The sequence below is a fragment of the Poecile atricapillus genome, chromosome 9 (assembly GCF_030490865.1).
Source record: "Poecile atricapillus isolate bPoeAtr1 chromosome 9, bPoeAtr1.hap1, whole genome shotgun sequence".
NCBI lineage: Eukaryota > Metazoa > Chordata > Aves > Passeriformes > Paridae > Poecile > Poecile atricapillus.
In genome coordinates, this window is record NC_081257.1 from 740093 (window position 1) to 752249 (window position 12157).

The following is a 12157-nucleotide window of genomic DNA, read 5'->3' on the forward strand; positions in this document are numbered from 1 at the left end:
CCTTCCTCTGAGGTGGGAATGGCTCTGGCAAGACACATTCCACCAGTGCCTTACCCTGTCCGTCCAACACACCCTGACTGAAACATCCCAGTGCACAAAGGCACCTGGCAGGAGCCAGGGCTGGAGTTTGGCTTTCAAGCAGCACCAAACCAGGCTGAAGTCAGTGGCTTTCAGCTGTGCCTGTGCACTGCCTAAACCCCCAAACATGCTCTGCAAGAGAGGAGCTCCACTCCCACCATATGTATGCAGTGATGCCACACATACTCATCCATCGGAGCAAGTAAATCCTGCTGGAGGCTCAGGGACAAACAAGAGTGATCACTGAGGCTGAAATGCTGCTGGAAATCCACATGCCAGGGGCATTACTTTCAGTTTGCAACAGCTGACCAGCAGTAGTCCTTCCACAGCTTGCCAGCATGCTGGCAACTCTGCTGGGAGCTAAAAACCCAAGGAATGAATGTAGTGATACCCACAGGCATCCTACTGCAGCCTTGGGATTTGATCCAGATCAGTTGCTGTGCATTAGATAGATTCCCAACTTGCCCTGCACAGCCTTGAGCTTGGGTCCACACCAGTGATCTTGAATTCTGTCTTAAGACAAAAGCATTTCAGAGGATCTTTAACCCTTTCCTACAGACTCCTGGTTTTCTAATACTGTTCTTGGGGATAGTCTGCACACCTGTGGGTATGAACTAGATTTTAATTCTGCAAGGGAAGGTCCTGCCTTTGCTTTGGGGTTTTACAATAAACACAATGTCTTAAGATGCAACATCCTGACAATCCCCGAAACCTACTGCAGGGTATTATGATGCAGCCACAGTCAATATTATGAACCTTATCACTGATCAATAGTCACACTGCTGGAGAATCAATGCATCTGCTTAATGGCAATGCTCTAATGAATATGGACCACTTTCAGATTCAAGGATGGAATTTTCACATCTCAGTCCTGTTGAGAGCACTTTTACAAGCTCTACAAGCTCGACTCAGCCACGTTAGCAGAGAGGTACACCCCTGAATATAAAACACCCAGTGAGTAAGCTGGAAGTAAAGTACCAGATAATTACATGAAATTCTGCACATTATCTGAACCTTCCAACTGTATAAAGAGCAGTGTAATAATGAGTCAATGAAGGCTCTCCCTGACAGGTGAAAAAGAGGAGACTGCTAAGAAAGCCAAAACAAATCCATGGACTTCCCCCCCAACACACATGCTGCCCCAAAACTGGCAGGCAGCTGGCAGACAGCTTCCCCAGGGCGCAGGGCTACTGAGCAGGAACTTTGATTGGGAGCACCAGGACTAACCATAAATCTTCTGTAATGACCCAAACTAATCCCTCACTCTCAAACCACACTGGAGATAGAATCATTCAGTAACTTTTCCAAGAGAGAAGAGCTTTTACTCAAAATATCAATGGCATGCTAAGCACAACCAGTAATGCCCACACCTAAAAAAAATAAATCTATTTCTATTTAATGCTTTTAAAATATTTTCTTAAATAAGAACATCAAGATGATGTACACATACCTGAGGCTTCTTGAGCTGTCACCTTCATACCTGTAAAGTAATGCACAAATACTTAGGATACAATTATTTACAGCATTTATAATTCAAAAGCCATGTACCTTCTCTAGCATTCTCTCCCTCTGTACTTCAGTGAGTGTCTCTAGGGCTTTTGTACTTTTTCTGCTAATAAGACACTTAGAAAAGAAACATGTCTACCTAGGCTTGGAGGAAATCTATTAGAAGTTAAAACCCAGTTAAACAGCTAAAGTCAATAATTGCAATATTAAAACAGGTGACACCCTCGGAACCCTCAATAATGATCTTCCTCAGATATGCACAGAGATTTATTTTCCATCCTTACAAGTGGAAAGCAACACCCATACTATTCTAGAATCAGATTATTTTATACATTTTAATTTTTGTCTTCATCTCTTCTTCACACTTTAGCTGAAAAGGTCACAGGCCAATAGGTCTGGAATCCAACACTCAGCTTTATCAGACACTCAGAAAGGGCCCAGGTTGGCAAATAAAGGTAATTTTAAAACCTCGTGCTTTTCTGAATTTTAGAAATATGCAAAAAGAAGGGATAAGATGTTGTAAGTTACAGAGGGGCAGGTTTAAGGTGAGATAATTTAATCACTCAAACATGGAGCAAAACTTCTCTTCTTTCCCCAGCATTTTTTTAAGTAAAGAAACTCAGGACCATTCGCACTGAAAAGGATTTAATCTCCAAGGAGAAATGGGAACATAATATTCAAATTTCATGACCAAATAAAAATCCAGAAGTAAACATAGAATCATTTCCCCAGTTCCTTTCTTCCCTCATTCCCAAATCTGCCTCCTCAGAGACAAGGGAGTTCTTTAGGAACTAAAGAATAGGTACAAACACAGTTGTTTAACAGACACAACAACTTCAAAGCAGTTTTCTAAATAGAGAAATCCCATGGAGCTGAGCTCAGCCCTGCACCCCCTGGAGTAACAAAAAATTAATGAATCCAGTGTTGAAGTGCCACCTTCCCACACCCAGCTTTCAGCAAATTCCATCTGGCAGAGCACACACCTTACACTGGGAAAGATGTTCATGTAATTACTTGTGCCTCCAAGTTCTCAAACAAAAAAGACAACTCCCTCGTTAATGTCTTAATTTCCTGCCTTTCCTCTGGGCTGGAATAACAAACTCATCCAATAGGGAAAATGACTCCAAGTGCTCAAAGCATTCTGATGTCACTGGAAGTGGCACCAGCCACCCCAAACCACCCTTCCTGCAACATATTTCTCCTCTCACTAGAATCCATGGAAGTATTTTCAGTGAGTGCAGGTAATCTCCAGCAGATCACATCCAATGCCAGTGCAGCAAACAGGCAAAGCAGGCCCACCACCCCTTCTTTATTTTCAGGATTCCCAGAAAAGCTGGGAAATTTTGCAGCTGCTAAATTTGCATTTTCAAGGGTAACATTCACTCGAGTAAATGCCAAAGAGTTGTTCAGAGCTGGTCAATTTTGCTCAGGGAATGAGTAATTGATGAGCAGGGCTGAATGAACACAGCACTGAAAGAACCTACTGCTTGTAATTTGAGACAAAGCATTCGATTTTCCTTAAGCATTCTTTAAAAGGCAGGATTGGGGATCGATATTTAATGTTTCTGCTGGCACGGGAAGCACGTGCTGGGCTCTGCTATAGTTTCTTTTCCTTTTGACCCAGACAAAGGGAATGATACTGGCACTGCTGAGACAAGGAGAAAGGTGAAAAGGCTTCTGGCTGTATCTTGCATTATTTATTTCAAGGTAGACCTTAAAGGGGAAAAAAAAAAAGCCCACAATACACAGAATCACACAGAATACATAGAATATCTTCTTTCCTGTAGTACTTGGAACAGCACAGATTCCATTTAGATACCTGAGTTGCATCACTGATGGGATAAATGTCAAGCAATGTTCTCCAAGATTTCTCCTCTCAGCCCTGGATGGTTTCCAGTATTTCATTTTAAGTAGAACTAAATATTACAATATTACACTCCTACTGAAGTACAAGTTTGTCTTCTTCCCGACCCCAGGAATTTCATTCTCAGTAGGAATACAATGAAACACATCCTTTTTGAGAATGTTATAGATAAGAGAAGCAGAAATTATTTTCCTCCCAGGAGGAATTATTGTAATTTCATTGCAAGCAGAGGCCAGGAGGAATAGGTACCATCATAACAAACTTTGAACCAAAACCCAAATGTAAAGAAAAACAAAAAAAAACAGTAGTTGAGATTTACAGGAGACTGCAAACTAAAGTGATTATTAAAATCCTGAATGATTTTTGTTTGAGATTAACTAAGTGCTGCCATCACTGCCTGTCTGTCCATATCCAAAACATGGATAGAGGTTCCCATTCCCAGGTCTCCTGCTCACTGAGGTGACAGCAGGACCTCAAATACCCAGCAGCACCAGAGCTCCTTCAGCGGCTTTTCCTCATTCCAAAGATCTTTTGCTCACACCAGCAGGAAATACTCAATTCTTGTTATTCCCCGCAAGAGCCATAATAAACAACATGAAAGCCCTGTAGCATCTGATTTGTTGTTTACACCTAAAACTGCACTTGGAAGTGGAACAGCACAAGGTAAAGCTACTTCCAAAGGCAGCTTCAGGACCAGCTTTCCTCTTGCTTATTAAAGTAATAATTTTCCAAATTAAACACTGCTTAGAACTATCAAAGTGATGATATGGACTGAGATACACAACTACCCCTACGACAACTCCTAGCTGAGCAGATACTTTATGTTGACAGTGAGTTATGTCAATATCCTGTAAAATTATACAGCAAGTAGTTTTACCAGTTTTAAAACTATTTGTCTAGGATTCCTGTTTGGGAGTGCAAAATGTGGTACAAAACCAGCCAAAAGCAGAAGTGAAACCTTTCTGCAAGAACCCACAAGTGGACAGGGCTCTAAATAGTTCACAGAGCCACCACTGTGGTAAGAATCCCACTCAGATCTCACCTCCTTGGAGCTGTCACTTCCATCAGAATGAAAAGAACTGGGGAAAAGCCAAGGTTTCTAACAGCATGTCAAACATCCACTGAATAATCAGACTCCATCTGAAATGCATCTTCTCACAAGCCACAAGAACTGATGTTATTGTAGGAGACTCAGAGTATACAGTAACCACTTATTAAAGAGCATTCTAATTGCATTTTTTACAAAAGAAAAAGATTGAACTGAATCTTTACACAGCAATACAAGGATCAATGCATTTGATTAAGCCTTGCTTTGAGTACAGAATGTGCCTCAAAATCAAAACCTCACCTGGCACAGGCTGTTCTTTTGTAGTGTATTAAAACTTTCAGCATCTGTAAAGCAGAGGAACAGATTACACACAAGGGAGAGAGAATTCATTGATGGCTACAGAAATGACACTCCTCATATGAGGAACAGGGAACAGTGTGAGGTTCCTGTAGGTGAATGTTCTGAGCAGTATTTCAAACTGTGGCAGATGTTGCCAGGAAACCTCCAACCCCATCTAAAGGCTACTAGACCTTTCCAGGATTTTTATTCAAGCCTGCTGGGTGTGAATGATGTTCCACGGCCCTGTGGATCCCAGCAGATGTGCAAAGCACTGCCAAGGAGAATAACACTTTCCTCCCAGGAATCTGGGAAGAGCAGCCTCAGGAACAGCATGGAGTTGAGTTGGAATAAAACCTCCCCATCTCAGACACACTGTCCTGCCCATATACCCATGCTTAAAGGGTCTGGGTCAGCACCAGACCACTGCCAGCAATGTATAAACTGGGAATTATTTGAGTTGGAAGGGACTGTAGAGCCCATCTCATTTCACCCCTGCCATGGGCAGGGTCACCTCCCAGACCAGGCTTTTCCAAGCCTCGTCCCACTCAGCCTACATCAACAGGCACAGGCAGTGGCAATTTTCCTTCCCAAAATCTGGTGTGGCCAGCAAGGCTCTGTGTATTAGGTGGAATCAAAAGATTCTACTGGGCTGAAGACTTGAAACAAGCATAAAAAGCCTAATAAGAGCTGCCCAGTTAGTAGCATTTTAACAAGGTGAGTTTCAGGATGAGAAAAATTATGAATTTCATCGCTAATTAAGACCCTTCAGCAAGATTCCGTCATTATGCACAATAGGGTGAACACCTTTACATCAACACAAACAAACTCATCACAGCCTCCCACAAAATTCCAGCTAAGCTATAATGGTACCAACCTCACACTAAGGCCCCAGGACCCCTGGCAACTTCAAGATACAGAAAAACTGTACACTGATCATATTCCATGTTTTTAAACAGTGGTTTGATGTCATGATGAATGTAATGAAAGCCTTCTGGTTCATTTGTCTCAATGTTCCACACACTTCAGCTCACTGGGCACCAGTCCACTGCTCCCACCCTCAAAATAAGCCATAAATACATTCTGAGTGCAAACAGCAGCAAGAGTTTAGATGTAACTTCCCACCACCAAGCTGAAAAAGAAGTTTCAATCAAGCCCCAAACAGGGTAAGTTTTAAAAGTCCCATCAGCAATATCTACAAGCTAAATTTGGGCTGCTACTTGGACCATGATCTTGTGACAGCTCCAGCTTGAAAGGACAGCACCTCCCACGTGGAATGGAACCATGCAGAGAAGTTAATGTGAGCTAAACCTGTGAATCGCCTGCTGCAAAATCCAAGGTCACTTCTGTAGGAAGCATTTTCAGGCACCATTTTGAAACAAAAGGCAGACAGGATGTGCCCAGTTCCTGCTGGGTGCTGTGGATACCCACCAGGTACTGCCAGAAATGCTTCCCCCAAAACCAGACAACTCCCAGGTATGGCCACTTTCTCCAGGAGCACCGACATGGGGCTAGGAGCTCTGCTGGGCTGTGGAGGAGGGTGTGGTGTGAGCTCTGGGTTAAAGCACAACACAAGACTGACTGCTTAAAAAGAATCAGTTAGCTAAATTGTCGGGATTTTAGACCTACAAACACTAATTAACCATGTTCAGTGAGACAGCACAGTACTTCACCCAGAACATCATTAATCACATTCTTTTTGTCCTTATTTTCTCCAACTCCCATTAAAGAAACTGACTTTTTAGCCATCTTAAGTGACAGTTAATATTGTAGATGCCCTTTTTTGATACAGATTTACTCTGTGCAGGTTGTGTACACTCCTGTTTGTGCAGAGCACCTCCAGCCTCAGCAGAATACTCCTATCCCAGCTCTGGGAATGCAGTGCTCATATGGCAGTGACTACCAAAAGCTCTTTAGTCCTTACAAAGTTGTTACACACAGACCACTGTGGGAAAATAGCCTTTTTTTTTTTTTTTTTTTTAAACCTTTAAAGTGAATTCTAACTGTGAGCCTGGACAGGAACACTGAAAAGAGCCACTTGCATAGATTCCATTTTTGTTGTGTTAAGCCCAAGCAGACACATCTCAGCCCACGAGAGGCGGCAGACACTTATCTCCCACAGATAGCTCACTGTCTTCTCTACTCCAGCCTGGCCATCTGGACACAATCTGAGCTCTAGGGAGCCCTGCTTGAGCAGGGAGGTTGGCCTGAATGACCTCCAGTGGTCCCTTCCAACTTGAACCATCCTGTGATCCTATGATAAATACCATGGAAATGCAGCTTCTGGCATATGGTCTCCTTAACAAGCTTGTTACATTCCTGGACTGCTTACAGCCACTACTATCCAAGAAATGTCCCTTCCAAACTCTGAGATCTCTGAGGAGAGATTTGGAGAAGCCTGGCCGGATGTCCCTGCCCAGCCACCGCTCTGTGCCATATGCTCCAGGCTGGCTTGGGTGGAACACAGCCCTCCCCACACTCACCTTCTGCAGCTAGCTTCGGTTTTTTAGTAACCTGGGCTTTCTCGATGCCTGAAAATAGTTTTGAGCAATGGCCAGGCTCCAAACCAGGCAGCCTGTGCTTCCCATCAAGGTTTTGGGGCCATCTGTACACTCAGTGGGAGTGGGAGCAGCTTCCCCCAGCAGAGAACACAGACAGGCCAGCAGGTACTGCCTCCCAGCACCACCTGGGCAGCCTGGAACTGCCTTCCAGAGCAGAGCAGTCAAGATCAGCAGCTAAACACGTGGGGAACTCAGCACCTGAGTGGTGCTGCTTGTGTCTAACCAGAGGAATGCTACTTATCCCTGTGACCTGGCCAGGGAAAGGATGTGCCATTGCCCTGACACTCCTGGAGCAGCCCAAAGCTGAGATGCAGTTTTCTTCTGTCTAGAGTGTTTGATGTCACTTCTGGAAATATAAGAGCCCAGCAGCTGCTCTGCCCTGTGCCCCCGAGGGGCCTGGCATGTGTTACAACACTCACCAACTCTGGCTGGCTCTGCCTTGCTCTGTCCTGGGCACAATCCTTTAACGTGCACTAAGAGGCACAGAAAACAGGATTGTGATCAATGGGATTCCATTGATGGGAACCCACTGGTTCCATGGGATGGAAACACAGCCAAGCAGAACCCACAGGAGAAAGCTCTGCTCCCCAGGGTTCTCCATTCCCTTCCTGCAGCACATGGGGAGTTTGGGGTGTGAAGGGTCTGGAGAACTGGAAGGCCCCAGGATAACACATCCCTGCAGCCTGTCTGCCTCTCACCAACTCCCGTCTCACAAGATGAAGCCATTAGGCTGCACAGAGCAGCCAAGTGATGATCTAAGTAAGAGCACTGCCAAAGAGCCATATGGAAGGGAAGCAAATATTTCACTTTGACAAGTGAGGGGTGATCTTAAAGTCAGCACCAGAATGAAGACTTGAATCTCAAGTGGTAAAATATGAGTAAAATATCCTTGGTTTATGAGGTCTTAAAACCATTTTACCTCTTTTCCTTGCTCCTTACCCTTCAATTGTTTATAATTTGCAACAGCTTTTAAGAAAAATATATTTCAGAAAGCTGAAAGGCTGCCTCCGTTCTGTTCAAAAAACATCTCATTCTTATTACATTTATCATTTTACAAATGAGTCAATTCCTAATTTTCCCCTGCAGCAGAAACTTTCCAATCCAGTTATTTCTGTACCTTTGACCTGCAGCCTTGTCTGTTCCTATCCCAACTCAGGAACAAGCAACTTCACAACCAAAATTCCTTTAAATGTGCCTTTCTAGTTCAGTTCATTAACTGAGGTGTGGAGTGGGTTTTTAACAGCTGAGGGAGAGAACTGCAGTTTAACCCCAGAAGTACTGAAGAGCTGCACAGCAAATTTTTAATATCTAATTGCACATTGGTTTTCTTTTGCAATTGCAATCTCTCTCCAACATTCTTGTCACCACCTATTTTCTGCAGAAGGACATGGCAGTATTAAGCAGCCTGTGGCAATCACCTGTACTGAATGTGGATTATTGAATACAGAAGGCATTATTTCAGCTTAAATTAAGGGTGAGCAGAAGTGGAAAGCCATGGGACAGGATTATTTTAGATCTCTTTCCATTTCCAGGTAAGGCCTTACAAAGAAAGAAAAATCTCTCTAAAACTGGAGTTTAAACAAGAACCTCATCCTTTTATCTTACATTTAGAAAAAGTGAGGCTGTGAGTGTGGCTTTTCAACAATCATAGCTCCAATTATGGTCCCTTTTAGAGATCCTTCCTGTCTCCAGCAGCAGCTAAATTGTTCTCAGACTACGAAGACACAGCAGAACACTTTATCATCAATTCAGCCTCTCAACATGTAATCATCAGCTACAAACATTTAGAAAAATATTGAATCAAGTTTCATCTTCCATTTATATTGAGTATTTCTATGTTCCTTAATAAAATCCTCTGCCTGCAGAGTGGTGGTGTCAAAATGCACTTTGGACATACGTGGGATCAGAGAGTTAGAGGCCAAGAGCCTCCAACAAGAATGAGACATTTTCTGCACATGAAATTTATGTCCTTAATCCTCCAGTCTGGGGACCCTTACAGCTCTCCCCTTATCTTTCATATAAGACAAGATCTATATTTATTCCATAAGGAGAAAGAACAAACAGTGACATTGATGTGGGACAGCTGCCATCAACCCTCCACCCAGGAATTCATCCACTGACCCAACACTAATTACAAAACCTAGCTCCAGAAACCTCCCTATGCGATTTAAACTGAGGAACTTTATGGATGAAATTTTCAGGGCAAACTAAACCCAAAGTCCTGTTTCCAGAAGCATCTGCTCATTAAATTCCACATACAAGATTATGAAAGTCTGAGTGGTTTGCCATTAAAATAAAAGGTATTTTTTAGAAAAAAAATATGGTGCTTTTAGAGAACAAACTAAATCGAACAAAAAGATGTAAGAAAACTATTAAAGACTCAACCAACTCCACCTCTGGATTAACCTCACTGCCTGCACTGGCAGTGCTCAGGATGGCACCAAACATGAAGAGAACCTGAAGCACCTGGAGTCACAAAACCTGTCCTCAGTGACCTGCTGTGAACTGCACTGGGAAGAGCCCTGTCACCACTCAGGGCAGGAGCTGCTGGACTCCACAGATCATTTCTGGTACATCACAGAATTCCAGAATGGTTTGGGTGGGACAGGATTTTAAAGCTCATCCAGTGCCACCCTTGCCATGGGCAGGGACTCCTTCCACTGTTCCAGGCTGCTCCAAGCCCCTTCCAGCCTGACCTTGGGCACTGCCAGGGACCATGGGGCAACCACAGCTGCTCTGGGCACCTGTGCCAGGGCCCCCCCACCTTCTCAGGTTCTTCCTAAAGGATGTTTAAGTCCAGTCACTTTGATGACTGTGGCCAGCCTGAGCCACTTTGTGAATTCCAAATGCCACATAAGTTCTGCTGTTACATCTCCGTTGATGTAACTCCTCCAATTAAGACCTGTCCTGGGTTGATTATGATGTTAAATTGTATCCCCATTCGTCCACCTAACCCAGAGACAGGTTTTATACTCTTAAAACTCCATCTGAGACTAAAAGTGAGTGGAAAAGAAGCACCGAGTCTGTTATCAGAGACTGTACTTGCTCCCCCCACATCGGGAGTTTTGACTACAGCACAGACAGACAACAAGACACAGATCGCCTTGGCTTTCCAACTAGCCGGAGCAGAGAGGTCTTCCTGGACTGTTTTCTTTCCCTTTTCTGAAACAAATCGAACCTGCTTTGGACGGGGGACTCGGGGGAGCACCGGGAGCTTGCACCCGTGGACTACCGGGAGCCCAGCCTGGGCAGCGGCATTTTCCAGCACCAGAGGGACTGATAACAGAGCAAACACCCACAGGAAAGAGACCCTCTGAAGTTTTGTCATCTCTTCTGAAGGGCGAGAGGTTTTGTAATTTGATATCATTCATTTTTGTGCGGGGTGGTGCTGTGCCTGTGAAATAAACAGGTTTTTTCCACTTCTCTCAGAGAAATCTCTTCCCGAACCGGTTGGGGGGTGGGGGGAAAAGAGCCACGTGGGTTTGCTTCCCGGGGGGGAAGCCCCACTGGAGGTTTTCTCCTAAATTTTCCCTAAACCAGGACAGACCAAATTAGAAAACCTGAAAAGATTAAGACAAAACCAAGTGTGTATTCTGCTGCTATAACTCACCAGACAGATTGCATAAAGAATGGAATTTAAGTCTTCAACTTGTTTTATTTCAACTCTCAGTTAAATCTGTAGAAGCACTATTTGTAACTATATTACAAATTTGTAACTATTAAGTCTGCATGCAGAAGATACAAAAACATCCAGACAATCCCATAGTCAGTATTCTTGACTTCTCTCTGGATGCCTGGAGGCCTCAGTTTCAATTATAATGGCTGTACTTACAGCTAATGGTTTTCTTGCTATTAGTCAGCTTCCATCTGTCCCACAACCTGCAGTGGTTACTGGCAGAGCCACCCTCATGGAAAATGTCCTTCGAGAATATGGAGGTTACAGGTTTTTGAAATTATGTTGGCACTGAATGGAGCAGCACAGCCCAGTTCTTCACTTCTGAAAAGTGCATTAGAAGGGCTTGGTGGGGGTTTTTTGTTTGCTTTGTTTGATTTGTGGGATTTGTTTCAGTGAAGTTTATTTGATTATGTTTTTAGGGAGTTTAGTGGGGAGAGGCAGTGTTTAACATGGTTTGTGGGGTGGATTTTTTTTTCCTTTCTTAAAATCAGTCTCCAAACAATCTTCAGTACCATCACAACTTTCAGGGAGAGTTTTAACCACTAATCCATTCAGCTTTTAGAAGCTTTACTTCAAATACCTTCTTTACCCCCCATAAGTATTACTCAAACATCCTTGAGAGATCCCTGCACTATCAGCTCTACCTGGTTTTCTGTCAATTCACAGTTTGGTGTTTTCAATTGCCTCTTGACATTGCCACATCTTATTTTTGCCCTTTCGGTCAAAGCACTTTCCAGCAGGTCACAATGACCGGGACACAACCAATGAGTCTTCAGAAGTTTTGCTGTTCAATGAGGGGTTTTGGTGTTTTGTTTGCCCGGGCTTTTTTATTAATCCTCAGACCACTGCAAAATATAAATTTTTGTGTCACTGTTCATAGTAACATATTTCACTCTTGGTCTTTGGTGGCATAACCACCTTAAGTAAAAGCAGATCCTGTCCATCTCCATTTGCCACTAGCAGGAAAACATTCACAGTTCTGTACCTTTGAGGTGAGTTCTCTCTGCTCAAAACCACTTCATAATCTTTCACACTCCACCTATTAAAAAAAAAAAAAACAAACCAAAACACCAGGTTCCCCAGAATGG

At 43.5% G+C, this 12157-nt stretch overlaps 1 protein-coding gene across 5 annotated transcripts in view; it reads right to left on the reverse strand.

The window, feature by feature from the left end:
* Positions 1-12157, reverse strand: part of IQSEC1 (IQ motif and Sec7 domain ArfGEF 1) — a 291177-nt gene that overhangs the window by 235359 nt on the left and 43661 nt on the right. For all 5 annotated transcript variants that reach the window (XM_058844751.1, XM_058844749.1, XM_058844752.1 and 2 more), the window contains exon 2: positions 1529-1558. In XM_058844751.1, coding sequence (XP_058700734.1) covers positions 1529-1558 — 30 coding nt within the window. The remainder of the gene's footprint in view (positions 1-1528; positions 1559-12157) is intronic.